This window comes from Kogia breviceps, chromosome 14, assembly GCF_026419965.1.
Source record: "Kogia breviceps isolate mKogBre1 chromosome 14, mKogBre1 haplotype 1, whole genome shotgun sequence".
Lineage (NCBI taxonomy): Eukaryota > Metazoa > Chordata > Mammalia > Artiodactyla > Physeteridae > Kogia > Kogia breviceps.
The window spans coordinates 74,020,754-74,039,479 of NC_081323.1; the positions used below are offsets into that span (position 1 = coordinate 74,020,754).

Consider the following 18,726-nt stretch of genomic DNA (forward strand, 5'->3'; position numbering starts at 1 on the left):
CCCTTGAGATGCTCACACCTGTTATACATGTGAACCGATCATCACAACTCCATGTACTAAGTTTTAAGCTAGAAGGACAGTACAAAGGTTGAATAAGGGTGACTGTCTGTCTAGACCAGGGGTTGGCAAACTTTTTCTGTAAAGGTCTAGATGGTAAATATGTGAGCCTTTGCGTACCACATGATCTCTGTCACAACTATTCAACTGCCCTTGCGGTTGGAGAGCAGCCGCAGACAATATGCAAACGAATGGGCACATTGTTTAATAGACGATTATGTACAGCAGGTGGTGGCCTGGACTTGGTTTCCGGGAGACAGTATATGTTAACCTCTGGTCTAGCCAGTGGTTCTCCATGCGGACGTCCCCTGAAGTCACCAGGGGAGTTTCAAGTTGCCCCGTGATCACAGTGTACAGCCAGGGTTGAGATTCACTTGTGTCGGGACCAGCAGAGGCTTCACAGGAGGAAGCGATGCTGGAGCTGCACCTTGAAAGCACAGGACGCGCTCGCCTCTCAGAGAGGGAGCTGGAATCCAGCCCAGGTCTACCTGTCTTTCTGCTGTGCTGTGTGGCCGTTCTGGAAAGAGCTGGTTCCTTGCACAAATGCAGCCCTCTCCACTATGCAGCCCGAACCAAATGCAGCCCGAACCACCAGGTTCGCTAATGAAAAGAAACGGTCTGCAGAGTCCTGGCAGCTGTCTGGTGAGTGCCTAACGCTCGGTTACGGCAACGCCTTTGACCCTTCGTCCCCCTACCCCCGTGCTTCCTGGCAGAAAACACGTGAGGACAAGAGGACGCTTTGGGCACAGCTGAGACCTTGGGCCCTGCGGTGAGGCGGGATCATGGCTGAGCCCAGCTCTGCTATGAATGGACAGCTCACCCGCTCTGAATCTCTGTGGTCCGGAGTTTTCTACGCGGCCACGGGCAGGACAGTGGTGGAGGGAATGACCGTAGGACAGCTACCACCGCCCCACTGGTTGTTGTGAGGTCAGAAGCCCAGCACCTGGCACAGAGGAAGGGCTCAGAACAGAGCAGCGCTACTACTGGTTTTCAATCTGTTGAATCACTGGTCTCCCCACAAACATTTTAAACTCAGAGAGAAGAAGGATGGAGTTTATCTCCTTGTCCACTTGTAGTCTCAGGGTCTAGCACAGCGATGGCACAAAGTATCCCAAAGAATGTCAGCAGGGAGGGAAGGGAGGGTGGGGGAGGTAGGGAGGCAGGGAATCGAGGAAAAGCAGCCAAGGCTAAGAGCAGACCACCGGGGAGACAGCCCAGGTTCACCCAGGGAGGCTGAGCTTTGTATTGAAAGAAAAGGAAATACTCAAATGTCACTAGATGACTATCTTGTTTAATTTGAAGGACTTCTTGCAGGAAATATTATGTGCTTTCTGAAGACGGGCTTTTTTTTTGATGGTGGTGTGAGGGGTGACCCACGAATCTTAATAATTAAGTGCCTTGAAGGGTCAGCAGGGGATGCTTGGGGTGAAGCAGTGCTCAGAAGGGGCAGTGGGTGGGTCCCAGGGCCCCTCAGGCCCTCCACGCACCTGCTGTGTCACCTTCCTCTCCGGGTCTCAGCGTCTCCTCTGTGAGGGGGTGGAGCGGTGGCTCCACTATGTACTAGCTCTCTGAGTCTGGACACGTGCCTGTCATCCCTGAGCCTCGATTTCCTCATCTGATAAATGGGCATAATAATGTACCCACTCTTAGGGTTGTCATAAGGATTCAGTGAATAACACACGCTCTAGCTCCATCTGTCTGGCGTTCGTACAGCACTGCCTTCACTTGCTACTGTCACAACTGTTATTATCAACCTTGTCAGCATCCGCACCGCTGGGGCCTTTGCGGTCGGTCACTCTGTGACTCCACCTCCCAGCTCCTGATGCAGAAGGATATTATTTTAACATATTAACCAATGCTCCCCCTCAAAAACCCCCACAGACACCCCTTCCTTTCATTCCATCATTTTGGCCTCGTTGCGTCAGGAAAGGGATGTTTTCCAAGAAGCAGAGAAAAGGCTTCAAAGTATGAAACACCTCTGGATTCGGTGCAGAGGGAACCACAGGGAGTCACAGCACGGCCTCTTACGCCCCAGAAGAGAAGAGTCTCCCCAAACTGGGGGCAAGGGGAGTCCGAGCAGAGGCTGGGTGAGCCGACGCTGTGACGTGCAGAAAGGTGGATGAGCCCTCGGCAAAGGCGACAGAAACAGAGGTAACGCCTCAGACTTTCACAGGAGAGAGAAATATGCTTGTACATGGTTTAAATCCTCATTATTTGCGGTATATTTACACTGATTCAAACCTGTATCCCAACCACAGAGGCATTACCATCGAAATCGTCATTACCATCATCCCCATTTTACAGATGTGAAAACTTTGTAACTTGCCCGAATTCTGGTGGTGTGCTGGAAAAGATCCACAACCAGCTCTACAATAGAAAGAGCTCTGCTTTGTGGACCTCTGTGGGGTGAATACTCCCAGCACGGCTGATCTGAAGCAGAGAAAAGGCTTCAAAGTGTCAAACACCTCCGGACTTCACTGAACGTGTGACGTCACTGAACGTGGCACCAGGAAGGCATCTGTCCACTCTGCTCTCATGGGCCAGCTCCACCCTGGCAGCTGGCTGGTGGCAGGGCAGGGATTTGAACTCAGGTTTATCAAGAAACAGGCCCAAGCCTGTTTCCATTGTGCCCTGCCGATTACCGGCTGGCAAGGGATGCTCTGTCAGACTCACCATGGGTACACCTACACTATGAGGTCCCATCCCATTCGGGCTCTCCCAGAACAGCCAGCAGGTGTGCCAGGCGGTGAGGGGTGTGACCACACTGTCACGGAGTCACTGTTCCAATGACCCACAACATCTGGCATCGGGTTGAGCCTGGGCATATTTGCTCTTTTTGAGAGAAGAGAAGGACGCCAGCGATGGAGCAGGGAGGCTCCAAGGATTTGATGGTTTGAACAAATATCTTGTCTTGCACGGAGACCGCTGGCACCTGCCCATCTAATTCCAGAGCCAAGTGTGGCCACAGCAGCTGGGGCACTGGGAAGAGGTCTACCAGGTCTTACCTCTGTTGTGGTGGGAGCCCCAGGCCTCCCCAGCACACAGCTCCCAGCACGCTCTCCAGCTGCCGTGGCCCTCTCTGTGCCATCCTCAAAGCCAGACCCTTTCTTGCTGCCCCAGGCTGGCTTGTTTCCCAAATCTCCAGTCACTTCCTGGTATAAAGTGGCAGTCTACGTGGTGTGCTTCTCCAACCATCTGATAAAGGACTAGGTTTTTCCCCCTTAATTTTCAATCTACCTCGGACCAAATTTTTAATAAAATACAATAAAAATGAGTTGCTAGAAAATGAAACACACACACACACACACACACACACACACACACACACACACACACACAAGGTAAGCTTGGGTGTACCAGCGATATCAACTCACTATGGAAGTTTCCAAACACGTGTCTCAGTTCCGCGGTCCTTATATCATCATGGACGTTTGCAAATGGGCCCTGGTCCAGGGACCACACTTTGAGTAGCACTGAGGTTGTAGAACCCTTCTTTATCCACTGGCCTCTACTGGCCATGTCCACCTCCTGAACCATAACCGGGCTGGCATCTGCTCCGTCCTCTAGCCCGACGTTTCCCAAATGTGCTGGTGCCCACAGATCACCCGAGGAGCTTTTAAAAATGCAGATTCTTGGGGCTTCCCTGGTGGTTCAGTGGTTAAGAATCCGCCTGCCAGTGCAGGGGACACGGGTTCGAGCCCTGGTCCGGGAAGATTCCACATGCCGCGGTGCAACTAAGTTCATGAGCCACAACTGCTGAGCCCGCGTGCCAAAAAAGAAAAAAAAAAAAAAAAAATGCAGATTCTGGTTCAGCGGGTCTGGGGCAAGGCCTGCATTCTAACAGGTTTCCAGGTGGGGTCGATGCTGTTGGGCCCCAGACCACATCTGAGGAACTAGGCATTGGACCCTGGGCTCTGGGCACTTGTGAGGCTCCGCAAAGTGTCAGCCCAGTCACCCTCTACGTCCTGGGCTGTCACCCAGTGGGCCCAGGCCTCCAGTGCCCTCCCCACAGTCCCAGCTGCAAATGAGCTTCACCGAAGAGCCCGCAGTAGTGACGGTGGGAAGGAGGGCACCTCCCGCCTCCACTGGGCTGATATTTGGAGAAAACGTGGAGGTCAGGGAGCAGCTGTCCTGCAGGTTCATTTCCAGTTCAAGGACCACTCTGTTCTTTTTGCTTTCCTTTCACACAGCATTGGTCATCGCGCTAATCTTGGGAGGGCCCTGAAATTTCCATGGCGCCATCTCTAATTCCTGGGCACCTAGCGAGAGGTGCGAGGCATCCCTGAGAAGTAATATTCAAGCAGCGAGAGTGGAAACAGACAGGTTAAGAGGGAGCTGTGATCGAACACGTCTCAGAGGTTAAATGGCTAAGAAACAGTCACAGAGGACAAAGTACACAGTGATCTTTAAATGATGATAGAATGAAGGATGAAATTAAAAGAAAACTTGGCAAATAAATGACCACAGGTAGGAGATTAAGATTCTATAACATCCCAGCAGAAGTGCCATTCCAAGACGGCGGAAATAAATGGGTTTTTTAAAAGATTCTTTTTTTTTTTTTTTTTTTTTTTTCTCTTTTGCCATCTTGTGAGTAAGATCATCATGATACAGAACAGTTGGAAAATACAGGGAAGATAAATAGCCACAGTGCCAACGCCCTCCCCTGATCTTTGTGTGTGGTTGACAGTTCTACCTCCTGTTTCTCTATTTGGTTTTAAAAAGAGACCGCTAGATATTAGCGCCTTGAGGTTATTTTGGGAACAGCAGGGGCTAGTAATTATTACTCAGGAAAACAATCACTAGCATTAGTGGAGCCCCTACCCCCACACCCCGTGCCTGCCTTCAACAGTTCCAAAGGCACCAGACAACATGAAAACCTCTACACCTGACTTATCTCAAAAGTCAAAAGACCGGGTGAGCAGAGGTGAGCGCACCTGAGCAGCGTGCTGTTCAGCATGGCGGCAGCAGTGTGGGAAAGGTCATGCAGGCAAGACCAGTGGCAGCTCCTAGAGGCCAAAGGTCACCTCGGCCAACAGACTGACCAGTGACCTCCCCACAAGGCTCCTTCCTCTCTGCTCTCTGTCACCCTCTCCATCCATCCCCTATTTGGGAATAAAGAAGGGAGTGGACCTGCATCCCTGCCCCGTGGAACTTGCATCCGTGGCCGGTGCTGAGAGAGGACGGGTGGGGGAATTCAGTCCAGTTCAGAATCGATGCTCGAGGGCTTCCCCGGTGGCGCAGTGGTTAAGAATCCGCCTGCCAATGCAGGGGCCACGGGTTCGAGCCCTGGTCCAGGAAGATCCCACGTGCCGCAGAGCAACTAAGCCCGTGCGCCACAACTACTGAAGCCTGCGCACCTAGAGCCCATGGTCCACAACAAGAGAAGCCACCGCAATGAGAAGCCCACGCACCGCAACGGAGAGTAGCCCCCGCTCGCCGCCACTAGAGAAAGCCCGTGCGCAGCAACGAAGATCCAACACAACCAAAAGTAAATAAAATTGATTCTAAAAAAAAAAAAAAGAAAAAAAAAGAATCGATGCTTGAGGTAAGATCTGCAGGCCCAGAATCAACAAGGCAAAGAATGGGGGGCACCCCAGATAGAGAGGACAGCCATCCTGAGGCTGCATGCAAGCAGAGCAACTCTGTCTGGGGAACTCCCAGGGGAGGGGCAGCTGTGTGCAGGGCAAGGGGCCCGGGTCCACAGCGACGCTCATAAGTTATGGCGGGGAGCTGGGCCTTTGTCCTGGGGCTGTGGGAAGGCACTGCAGTGTTTTAGCAGAAAGACGAGGGCAGAGGCACCCTGATCACATTAGCGTAGTGAAGAGGCTTTGGCCGCTGGGGGAGGACAGGTGTGGGATTTACATCTCACCTGCACGTAGGAGGTGAGAGCTGCTGCCCTGGACGGGGATGACGGGAGTGAAGACCGAGAGAAGTGACCCAGCCATAGGGGAAAAGCACTGGGTTTGGGGTGTCCTGACATGATGTGCAGATGTCAGCTTGCACAAGCAGGACCACCCTGGAGAGGAGCGTGGAAGTAGGACCAGGTTTGGGGGAGACCATCCTGAGTGGGTACTGGCCGTGTTCATTTGTGATGCCTTTGAGGATCCAGAGTGGAAACGCCAGGGAGGCGGCTGGGTATGGGGTCGGGGGTCAGGAGGGGACTAAGAACTCAGGAGTCCTGGTGCGTATGTGGCCGCTGAGGCTAATGTCGAGGAAGGGCCTAGAACTGACCTTGGGAGCATCTCCATTTAACAGAACAGGGAGGAGGGGGTGGGAGGGGCTGCCTGGAGCCCAGAAGAGTGGCTGGTGGGAGCTGGGGGGAGGGTGTGTGCACGTCATTTAGGCCTCTGGGAGCTGGTTCAGCGGAGTCAGGGGTGGAGGGCAGCTTGCAGTGGGTCGAGCCATGAGGGGAGGTGAGGAGGTGAAGACCAGCCCTTCCAAAGGTGTCCCTACAACAGACAGGAGAGAGAGCAGAGCCAGTGGCGAGTGGGGTCCTTACAGCCCTTTCTACTCCAGTCATGGGGATGGGTAAAGACGGCGTGGTCCTCCACTAGGCCAGAACGATTTATGTCCAGGCCAATCGCCCCCAGGTTGGGGTGTGGCTTTTCTGCGTCTGCCCAGAGCCCCGTGAGCCCTGGGGCCCAGGAAGGAGGCTTGGGGACGGTCCCCACGCCGCCTTCTCATCCCAGTAACATCCAGTCCGCTACTGCGCCAGCCCCCCGCCCCAAATGCTGTGGGAGGACGAGAGAGATGAGACAGCCAGGCCGAACTCCCACCCATACCCTACTCTCAAATCACAGCAAAGTGCTTAGATTTTTCCTAACTACCCTTGTGTGTTGCCCGTCCTGGCCTTGACTGTGCCTGGGAACACCTTCTCCCGCCCACTGCCCGTCTGGCCATGCGTGCTGAGCGTACCTTTAAAAACCTGGCTTGAGGGTCTCGTCTGTGAAGGCTTCTCTAGCCTCTGCCTTCCCCGGGGTGCCCAGCCCTCCACCTGGAATGACCTCCAGGAGACCCCATCGTGGCACCCGGGGTGATTTGCTGCACTCCCTAGACCAGAGCCTGGAGGCCGGCAGGTGATGGAAGAAGCTGGAAGGCTCTGAGGTTACTGACTCACCTGCGGACTCACAACTAATAAACTGCAGAGCTCATGCCAGCCCTAGTCTGTTTCCTCGTGGCTTCCACGGGGTTAAGTGAGAGTGTACAGGTAAGGCTCTCGAACAGTGCTTGCAACAGGGGGACTGCACCACTATAATGAACAGTATAATGACTACGGAGAGTTAATAACTTGTTAAGCGTCTGTGGCTCTAGGTGTCAGGGACAGAGCGGAAGCCAAGAAAGCTCACTGCTCTGGCGCGGAGGCAGATAAGGTGCATGCACAAGTTCAGAGACTGGGACGTGCGCCTCATGCCTTGGAGCAAGGGCGTGTGACGGGTGATCTGACCCTGGGGAGGGCAGCGGCGCTCCTCCCTGGAGGCCCCGGCCCTCTGCTCCCATCCACCCACAGCGGCTTCCCCTGCAGCAGCGGGATTCTGGCTCAGCTGAATTCCCCCTAGAGTCCAATCCAACAGGGTCTCATTTCCTTCCCTGCATTGTTAAATGAGATCTGAACATCAAGCATTCAAGAAAGCCCCGATGTGCAGATATTTACCTTTCGTCCTGCAGCTTTCGACCCTCCCCTGGGAGGCCCGATTAAGACGCCCTCCTTGGGGACGACAGGCAGGGTGAGGCTGGGAGGGTTTAATGCCAGACGTTTCTCAGAGCTGGGACAGGCAAGGCTGGTCAGAGTTAGCAGGCTTGCCCTCCCCCACAAGCCCAACATACGGGGGCACACTGGCCCCTACACATGCATACACACACACACACACACACACACACACCACTACATTTCACAACCTCTGAAAACGGTTCGGAATCTGCCAGATCACTCTTCAGACTCACAACTGGCTCCTGCAGAGAAAAATCCAGCAAGACAGGGATGGGGTGCAGTGGGGTGGGCAGCAGTACCGGCCCTCCTGCTCCATCAGCCTCCACAGGGCACCGTCTTGTCCTCAGGCAGGGGTGGCTCTCCCGCTGATAGGAATGGCAAGGGCTGGGAGCGCCTGGGAAAACCTGCACCCTCTCCAAGGGCACATCGTATCCGACACCGCTCTTCCGTATTCACAGCCCACCTTGCACCTCACCCACCTGTCTGCTGTGGTTATTAACGTGCTTATTAGATGCCCAGTAGCCACAACACTGTCTTCACCTCCATCCTAAGCTAGTCATTCCCAAGCTTTGGACTTTGTATCCGTCGCAGAAGGGACACATGAAATGCCCTCTATGTGCCATGCACTGTGCTTACCACGTGACCTGGGTCCAATTTGAGCCTTCCCAAGATGACGAGAGCTCTGGGTTCTCCTACTGTAGGTCAGCAGAAATCGACCCAGAGAGGCTCAGTGACTTGCCCCAAGTCACACAGCAGTGAGGCGACAGAACTGGAAAATTCAGGTCAGGGGGGCCCTCAAACGCCTATGCTCTCCACAGCACGCCCTGTTCCCCAAGGAGTAAGAAACGTGGGCAGGGGGGCTCAAGGATCTCTTCCCTCACGTCCCTGGCTATGGTTTCGGGGACTCTGGCCACTGCAGGAGTTCAGCCCTGCTGCTGGGTCCCCACAGCCCTGTGTAGACATCTGTCTGTGTGCTCTGAGCTCTTTGCAGAGAAGGCACCCAAAAAAAAAAAAAAAAAGAAAGAAAGAAAAAAGAAAAAAAATGAACAGCCCAGCTAAGCTGAAATGTTCTCCTTGGAGAGGAAGGGAAATAAAATTTGATGAACCTCTGCATAATGTTCAAGTTATGAACGTGTAAAGTGATATTCTGCACATATGCTGGGAAGCATTTATCTTCTCCCACGTCGTTGGGGCCTGAGCTGTTCAGGACCAGTGAGCAGCAGCTTCTTGCTGATGAGGTACAAAGAGGTCCTGTCTTCTGCCTCAGAAAAACTAGGGTGCCCACGGATGCTCCGGGCTCTCCCACAGCCAAGGTAACAGAGGATGCGGTGTTAATGGAGCAGCTTTAGAAACCAGGCTGCTCATGTAGCTGCTGTAAACATTTCCTGAGCACCTACTATGGGTCCCGTGCTCTGCCAGCCATCACCACCTTCCTAGTGGACCTGCTCTGTCCACAGCCGTGGGCAAGGCGGGCCTGTGTGCCAGGCTGGCCTGACCTCCCTGACCACACCTGACAGGCCCAGGACTGGACAACTGACCTGGGACTTTGATGAAGGGGCGCTGGGATGCTGAACCTGCCCAGTGATGGTGGGGCTTGAGCTGAAAGTGGACGAGGCAGTCAGGGCTGAGGTCTCCAAAGAGAAGTATTCAGCCAATCACACACACACGCGTGCACACGCACACACACACACCCCAAACTAACCCCCCAAATGTTAAATGAGCACCTATTAGGTGCTGGCCCAGTCCTCGGTGATCAGAATACAGTGGGGAAGAAGTCAGCAGAGCCCTTCCATCGTGGAGCTCACGGTCTACAAACTATCAAACAGATAAACAAATAAAATAATGTCAGGTTGTATAGGTGCTATGAAAAAATAGCAATGATAAAGAGCGACTAGGACAGGGTGTACGGGGGTGTACAAATTTAGATGAAGTGATTAAGGAAGGCTTCACTGAATAGGTGACATCTGAGCCAAGACCTGAGTGTGCCAGCCAGGTGAGGATTCCAGGCAGGGGGCACAGCAGGTGCAAAGGCCCTGAGGTGGGGATGAGCTTGTAGTGTTCAAGAGACAGAAAGGAGGCTCATGGGGCAAGGGAGAGATGATGGGGTCTGTAGCAGTCAGAGGGAGGTTCCGGTGTGGCCCCCACCATCCCCCAACGTGCAACTTCTTGGCTTAAACCCTTCCATGTGCCCCACGGAGAGTCCAACTCCTCAACGCTGCCCAGCTCCACAGTCTCCTTCCCCCTTTTCCTCCTCAGACTCTGTCATCAGTCCTGAGAACCTTTCAGTTCCCTGCCACCAAAAGGCATTATGGCATGTCCAATCAGCTCCCCCAAAGCAGGCTGTGATAAAGATTTGGGTACAGGTAGTTTATTTAGGAGATGGTCCCAGGAAATACGATAACCATTTGCTTGTCCTTCCACTCATCCATCATCCATCCATCCATCCATCCATCCATCCATCCATCCACCCATCCATCCATCAATTCATCCATATACCCACCCACCCAACCATACATACATCTGTCCATCCACTCAACCGTCCATCCATCCACCCACCCAACCATCCATCCATCCATCCATCCACCCACTATTTATTGTCATCTTCTCTATTCCCAGCTGGACTCTAAGGACTCAGGTGATCAGATGTGGTCCCTGACCTTGAGGGGCCCTCCTCCTCTAGCAACCGTCACCGATCCCACTGCTGAGTCTTTTTTTTCACTCAGTGCTGTGACACAGCCCAAGAAGGAAACCTTGGTTCTGCCTCTCTGTGACCCTATCTTTTTTTTTTTTTCTTTGCGGTACGCAGGCCTCTCACTGCTGTGGCCTCTCCCGTTGCGGAGCGCAGGCTCCGGACGCGCAGGCTCAGCAGCCATGACTCACGGGCCCAGCCGCTCCGTGGCATGTGGGATCTTCCCAGACCAGGGCACGAACCCGTGTCCCCTGCATCGGCAGGCGGACTCTCAACCACTGCGCCACCAGGGAAGCTCTGTGACCCTATCTTGGTTCTAAGAAGCATGGGACCCAAGGGCAAACACTCAAACTTGATTCCCTTCTTGGTTTCTCAGGCTCTGTTCACATAAGCCCAAGGCAACCTCATGCCCCATAAAACATTAAAATGTCCCCGAAATTCCAACATAGTGGAGTCCAAACTCTGCCTCACCCAGCCTGCCCCTTCCGACCCGCAACCCCCCAGAACACTTCTGTCAGATCACTCCAGTTTTCGACTGGCGCCCTGTGGCCACTGAGGCCAGGCCTCGGGCTTCTGATTCCCAGTGGTGGCCAGAGGTGACCCCATGTGCACTGACCTCTCCCGGAAGTACTTGATGGCCTCAGGGTCTATGAAGGTCGGCTCCTCCCGGTAGCCCTGCTCAAAGACCTTGCGCTTGTGCCGGAACTCAATGACCGTCTTGGTGTAGGAGTTGAGCGTGGTGACAGAGGCTGCCATGCAGCAGGTAAAGGAGCCCCACGCCAGGCTGCCAAGAGACGAGGAGAGAGGTGCCACGGTGAGGGTGGGCAGGGGACAGAAAACCACACCCACCAGACACCCAGACCTGAGCATGTGCGGCCGCAGAGAAGAGTAAGACTTGATCCCTGCCCGACCCGTGGTCTGGCCTGGGAGACAGCATTATCTGTACATTGTGATGCAGACACCACAGAGTTCATTACTGGGAGGCAAGAAGAGACCGAGTCATTCTATCCACAGGTTGGCATCAGGGCAAGTGACCAGAATACAACAACGCTTGCGGTCGGTCTTGGAGGATGAGTGAGAGTTTACTAGGGGGAACAGCATTCCAGGAGGAGGGAAGAGCACGTGTAAAGGCGTGGAGACAGGAGGCAGTAGGAAGCACTCCACGAACTGTAGGAGGTTTGGGGTGCCGAGTGAGGGGGTGTGAGGAGGTTAGTTGGGGTTGATGATGGAAAAGTAGAGGGGGGGTCAGGTGCCCTAGTAGCTGATTTTCCATGAGAGTTAAAGCACCCTTGTTCACGAGTGACCTCGGCAAAGGTGTTTTGCCTCTCTGCCTCATAGAGTACCATGTCACAGGCCTGTTGCCAAGAGTAAAGGAAACGACCCGTTAAAAATATCTTAGAACAGCGCCTGGAAATAGTAGGCACTCAAGAAAGGTTTGCCCTCGTTACTGCCATCACTATTATCAACATCCTTATTATCCACTTCCTTTTTTTTTAAAAATGGGGGTATAGTTGCTTTACAATGTTGTGTTAGTTTCTGATGTACAGCGAAGTGAAATCAGCTGTATGTACACATATATCCCCTCGTTTTTGGCTTTCCTTCCCATTTAGGTCCCCACCGAGCACTGAGTAGAGTTCCCTGGGCTACACAGCAGGTTCTCATTAGTTATCTATTTTATACATATTAGTGTATACATGTCAGTCCCAATCTCCCAATCTAGCTAAGCTCTTTCTCTGTTAGATTAAGGCTCTCTGCTCATACTTCCTCCGGGCGCAGCTGGGGACTCCTGGCTGCGCTCACCTGATGTGGATGTCAACCAGAGCTGGAGAATCTGTCCTGTCCACATCTGGAGAGAAGGCAAGGGGGTTGTGGAGCTAGGAGAGTCAGCTGGCCAGGATGCTGGTCTTCTCTGCTCCAGCGCCCACTCTAGAAATGGCCTCCTGCTTGCTTCCTCTGATCAAGACCGTGCAAGTAACATGTAGAACCAGAAGTGGGGTACCCGCCTTGCTCCAGTTGCACCCAGTCTGGTTCCCAGGTACCTGTTGCCCAGCCTCTGTCTTGATAACTGGTTTCCTACACATCAAGGGCTCGGTTTTGTTGCTGTCAACGCTACACTGTCTCCGGGCCTCCAGCCCCCCCTTCCACCAGCCACCCATTGGGTCTCTCAACATCGCCGCCCCTGCATTCCTCAAGGCCAGTGCAGCCCCCTTCCCATACCCACTGCTCTTCTCCGTGTCAGCCTCAGAGAACCCAGAAGGAAAAGCAAGGGGAAAGCTGAGGATTCCACCTTTCTCCCAGGGATCCCCATTCATCATTTTTCCCTTATCACAAAACCCTTTAGGAGATTCCCCTGTTTTTTCATAAGAAACTAATTTACGTTCTCTAGAAACTCTGAGTATCTGTAATAGACAGCTGCAGGGTGGCAGTCTGGCCCCTCTAAGAACTGCCCTGTCCATCAAAGGGCCTAGTAGGTGACCCCACCCTACTGTGCACAGATGATTGGAGGAGGGTCGAACATCTGGCCAAAGCTGGTCCAGTCAGATACATTGTTCTCTCTTCTGAACAACGAAACTGAAGAGTCTAGCTCAATCTGGGATGTCTGTTTGAACTAGAGTGATGGAAATTCAGAACAAGAGGACAGAGAATGAAGAAGCAGGCTTCTTCTGGGATTCCATGAGTCCATGTCTGTTGGTTTGGCCTGACCAGCACCCGTTCTGTAAAGGGACCACTACTCCCCTCCTCTCCGGCCGTGTGGTTCCTGTGGGGTCGGCCTCACCCCCAAACTTTAGGGGTGTGCACATGACCTAGGCCTGGCCAATGAGAGTGTCACTTCCATCTGGCCACAGTTATTGGTTCAGGGATGGACATGTGACACCCTAATTAGGCTATCGAGACTCATTCCCAGGACTTTTGCTGAAGCTATTGGGAAACGGGGATCATCTTTTTTCTGGGGTGCCAAGCTCGTGGGATATGAGCCAGGAGCTTCTGGAGCCCATTTGGTCACCGCCCCCGCACCCTGAGAATGAAGCTGACTCAAAAGGAAGCAGAGCCATAAAAAGGAGCTAGATCTCTGAGTTGAAGCCATTACTCCTGGACTTTCAATTATAGGAGACCAAATTCCTTTCTTGGATTTTTTTCCCCTCCTCAAGCCAGTTTGAATTGGGTTTCTTTCATTGGCAACAAAAGTTCTTATACAATTACTTTCTATAAATTCCCTTCTTTTGCATAAGTTCCTTTTGAAGTGAATTTCTAGTCCTTACAACCAGGGATCTTTACTCGGAACAGGTCTAACTCTCAACTCTGATGACGGAACCAAGATGAAGCATCACATGCTATCACATACCCCGGTTTCATTTCACCACAGTGCTCATAACACCCTGTACTTCTCTGGTGTCTTTTTATCTATTATTTTTTTATTCTTTGTTTTTAAATTAAACATTTTATTTTGAGATCATTACAGGTTCACATGCAGTTGTAGGAAGTGATTCAGGGAGATCCCTGTGTACTCTTCACCCAGTTTCCCCCAACGGCAACACCTTGCAAATATAGTAACAACCGGGATATTGACACTGATACCGTCAAGATACAGAACATTTCCATCCTGTTGCCATTTTATAGGCATACCCACATGGCTCCCAATCTCTGGCAACCACTCATCAGTTCTTCATTCCTATAATCTTGTCATTTCAAGAACGCTGTATTAATGGGATCACCCAGTATGTATGTTTGGGGTTGGCTTGGTTTTTTTTGTTTTTTTGGGTTTTTTTGGCGGTACGTGGGCCTCTCACTGTCGTGGCCTCTCCCGCTGCGGAACACAGGCTCCGGATGCGCAGGCTCAGCGGCCATGGCTCACGGGCCCAGCCGCTCCGCGGCATGTGGGATCTTCCCGGACCAGGGCACGAACCCGCGTCCCCTGCATCGGCAGGCGGACTCCCAACCACTGCGCCCCCAGGGAAGCCCTGGGGTTGGCTTTTTCTGCTCAGCATAGTTCTCTGGAGATTCATCCAAGTTGTGTGTATCAAGCATTTGTTCCTTTATTTTGCTGAATCGGATTCCTAGAGCAATGTATGAGTTGCTCCACACCCCCACCAGCTTTTGGCATTGTCACTATTTATTAATTTTAGCTATTCTGAGAGACATGTAGAAATATCTCATTGTGGCTTTCATTTGCATTTCCCTAATGGCTAATGGTGTTGAACATCTTTTCATTTGCTTATTTGCCATCTGTGTATTCTCTTTGGTAAAACGGCTGTTCATGTTTTTTGCCCACTTTCTTTTTTTTCTATAAATTTATTTATTTGTTTTTGGTTGCATTGGGTCTTAGGTGCTGTGCACAGGCTTTCTCCAGTTGCAGCAAGCAGGGGCTACTCTTCATTGCAGTGCGTGGGCTTCTTATTGTGGTGGATTCTCTTGTTGCGGAGCATGGGCTCTAGGTGCGTGGGCTTTTAGTAGTTGTGGCTCGCAGGCTCTAGAGCGCAGGCTCAGCTGTGGCGCGCGGGCCTAGCTGCTCCGCGGCATGTGGGATCCTCCCGGACTAGGGCTCAAACCCGCGTCCTCTGCATTGGCAGGCGGACTCCCAACCACTGCGCCACCAGGGAAGTCCTGCCCACTTTCTAATTGAATTGTTTTGCTATTGTTATTATTTACCATTGGGTTGTGAGAGTTTTTATATATCCTAGATATTAGTTCTTTGTCAAATATGTGGTTTCCAATAGTTTCTATCAGTCTGTAGCTTATCTTTTCAACCTCTTAACAAGGTTTTTCGCACAGCAGAAGTGTTTAATTTTTTAAAAATTAATTAATTAATTCAATTTTTGGCTGTGTTGGGTCTTAGTTATTGCATGCGGGCTTTCTCTAGTTCTGGTGAGTGGGGGCTACTCTTCGTTGCAGTGCGTGGACTTCTCATCACGGTGGCTTCTCTTGTTTCGGAGCACGGGCTCCACGGTGTGCCGGCTTCAGCAGTTGCAGCACATGGGCTCAGTAGTTGTGGCTTGTGGGCTCTAGAGCGCAGGCTCAGTCGTTGTGGCGCACGGGCTTAGCTGCTCCGCGGCATGTGGGATCTTCCCAGATCAGGGCTCAAACCCATGTCCCTGCATTGGCAGGCGGATTCTTAACCACTGCGCCACCAGGGAAGTCCCAGAAGTGTTTAATTTTGATGAAATCCATTTTATCAATTTTTTCTTTGACGCTATTGATGTCAAGTCTAAGAACTCTTTGCCAGGTCTAAATCCCAAAGATTTTCTCCTAATTTTTTTCTAAAAATTTTATAGTTTTACATTTTATATCGAGGACAATGATCCATTTAGAGTTACTTTGTATATAAAGTAAGGAGTTTAGATCAAGATTGGGTTTTGTTTGTTCGTTTGTTTGTCACCATTTGTTGAAAAAGTTATTCCCTGTTCCACTGAATGGATTTATACCTTTGTCAAAAATCAGTTGGGCATATTTGTGTGGGTCTATTTCTGGGTTCTTTGCTCTATTCCATTGACCTATAGGTCTATCCTTCCACCAATACTACACAGTCTGGATTACTGTAGCTATATAGTAAGTCTTGAAACTGGGTAGCCTGATCCATCCCACTTTATTCTTTTTTCTCAATATTGTTTTAGCTATTCTAGTTCCTTTAGCTTTCCTAATAAGTTTTAGAATAATCTGGTCTAAACCTACAAGAAATGTTGCTGAGATTTTAATGGGAATTGCATTAAACCTCTATACCAACTTGAGGAGAATCAACATCTTTACCATGAACATGGTATATCTCTCCATTTATTTAGATCTTCTTTTATTTCTTTCATTAGCATTTTGTGGTTTTCAACAAGCAAGTCAAGTAGGTGTTTCGTTAGATTTATGACTATTTCACTTTTTGAAGTGTACATGGTATTGTATTTTTTAGTTTTGTTGCCCAACTGTTTTTTCTAGCTTATAGAAATATAATTGATTTTTTTTTTTGTATTTTTATTTTGTATCCTGAAAGCAAACTGAACTCATTTATTAGGTCTAGGCATTTTGGAGGGGGTAGATTTCTTAGATTTTTCTACAGAGACAATCATGTCATCTGCAAATAGGTGTAGCTTATTTCTTCCTTTCCAATCTCTATGCCTTTTATTTACTTTTCATGCCTTACTGCACTAGTAAGAACTTCCAGCACTTTGATGAGTAAGAGTGATTTTCCCAGTCTTAGGGAGAAAGCATTCAATCTTTCACCATTAAGTATAATGTTAGCTGTAGGTGTTTGTAGATGCTCTTTACCAAGTTGAGGACGTTTCTCTCTATTCCTAGCTTTCTGCAAGTTTTTTAAAAAAATCACAAATGGGGTTTCCCTGGTGGCGCAGTGCTTGAGAGTCTGCCTGCCGATGCAGGGGACACGGGTTTGTGCCCCAGTCCAGGATGATACCATATGCCGCGGAGCGGCTGGGCCTGTGAGCCATGGCCGCTGAGCCTGCGCGTCCGGAGCCTGTGCTCCCCAACGGGAGAGGCCACAACAGTGAGAGGCCCGCATACCACACACACACACACACACACAAATCACAAATGGATGTTGAATTTTATCAAACTTTTTTCTGCATTGATTGATATGATTATGTGGTTTTCACTTTATGTCCCTTAATCTTCTGCCATCAATAATATAATTGCCTTAAATATTTCCTCTGAGTAATTTAGAACCACATCAGACCACGTTATAATTTTTGCTTCAATCATCACACATGATTCAGAAAACTCAAGAGGAAAAGTAAAAATGTTCTTTCTTCATTCCTAACATTCCAAGATGCCTTCTTTAATTTTTTTTTTTTTTTCCTGTTTAGAGAACTCCTTTGACCATTCTTTTAGGATAGGTCTGCTGACAACAAATTTTCTTAGTTTTCTGTCATCTGAGAATGTCTTGATCCCCCCTTTCCTAAAGGATATTTTTGCTAGAAATGGAATTCTGAATTCTTTTCTTTCAGAAGTTGAAATGTCATGTCACTTCCTTCTAGCCCCATGGTTTCTGATGCAAAATCCCCTGTTTAAATTGGTTTTCCCTACAGTTAAGGTATTGTTTCTCTCTTGCTGCTTTCAATTTTTTTTTCTTTGACTTTAGGTTTTTTTAAAACACAGATGTTTCATAGTATGGATTTCTTTGGGTTTATCCTGTTTGGGTATCCACTCAGCTTGACTCTAGGTTTATGTCTTTTACAAAATTAGGGAATTTTTCAGCCATTATTTCTCTGAGTATTTTTTTCAGCACCCTCTTTCCTCTCCCCTTCTGGCACTCCAATGTTAGATCTTTTGTTATAGTCCCAGAGGTCCTTGAGGCTCTGTTCATTTTTTTAAAGTCTATTTTCTCTCTGTTTTTCAGATCAGGTAACTTATATCTTCAAGTTCACTGATTCTTTCCTCTCCATTCTGCTGTTGAGCCCACTCACTGAAGTTTTTATTTCAGTTATTGTATTTTTCAGTTCTAAAATTTCTGCTTGTTTCTTTTTCATATTTTCTAGTTCTTTCCCAAGACTTATTTCTTTCCTGGGACTTTCTATTTTTTCATTTGTTTCAAGGGTGTTTGTAATTGCTTGTTGAAGCATTTTCACGATTGCTTTAGAATCCTTCTCAGATGATTCTAACATCTCTGTTATCTCAGTATTGGGATCTCGTCTTTTTACTTTCAAGTTGAGATCTTCCCAGGTCTCGATATGGTGAGTGATTTTTAGTTGCAAACTTGACATTTGGGGTATTTTTTCATGAGACTCTGGATCTTGTTTAAACCTTCTGCTTTAGCTGACTTCCTCTGACACTGTTCTGACACAGGAAGGGGGAACACTGCCTTGTTAATGCCAGGTGGGAGTAGAAGTCCAGGTTTCCCACTGGGCCACCACTGACATTCAAGATGGAAAGGTTCCTGGTTACTGTTGGGCAGGGGTGGGAGTTCTGACCCCCTTAGGCCTTTGCAGATACCACTCTGGTTGGGAGAGGCAGAAGTGCCTCATTACTCCTCCCCAATTTGCCTCCACTGACACCACAGGGAGGGGGATGACTTCATCACCACTGGGCAGTGGTGAAAATCCTGACTCTCCACTACTTCTCCTCTGACATCACTCCAGCAGGGATAGGGAGGGTTCTTACTTGTTACTGCCCACTGGGGGTGGGAGTCCAGGCTCTCCAGGTGACCTCCACTGACACTCAGGGGTGGGTAGGGCATATTACCGTCAAGCAGGGTGAAAGTCACAGCTCCCTACTCTGGTACCAGCTCGGCAGGACGTGGGCATGCAGTTGAGCGCCTCATTATAGCCTGATGACA

At 50.2% G+C, this 18,726-nt stretch overlaps 1 protein-coding gene across 3 annotated transcripts in view; it reads right to left on the reverse strand.

Moving 5' to 3' along the window:
* GSG1L (GSG1 like) overlaps positions 1-18,726 on the reverse strand; it is a 221,730-nt gene that overhangs the window by 17,865 nt on the left and 185,139 nt on the right. For 2 of the 3 annotated variants that reach the window (XM_059038222.2, XM_067012694.1), the window contains one exon: positions 11,071-11,238. The exons of the other annotated variant lie outside the window; for it this stretch is intronic. In XM_059038222.2, coding sequence (XP_058894205.1) covers positions 11,071-11,238 — 168 coding nt within the window. The remainder of the gene's footprint in view (positions 1-11,070; positions 11,239-18,726) is intronic. 3 annotated transcript variants of the gene reach the window in all.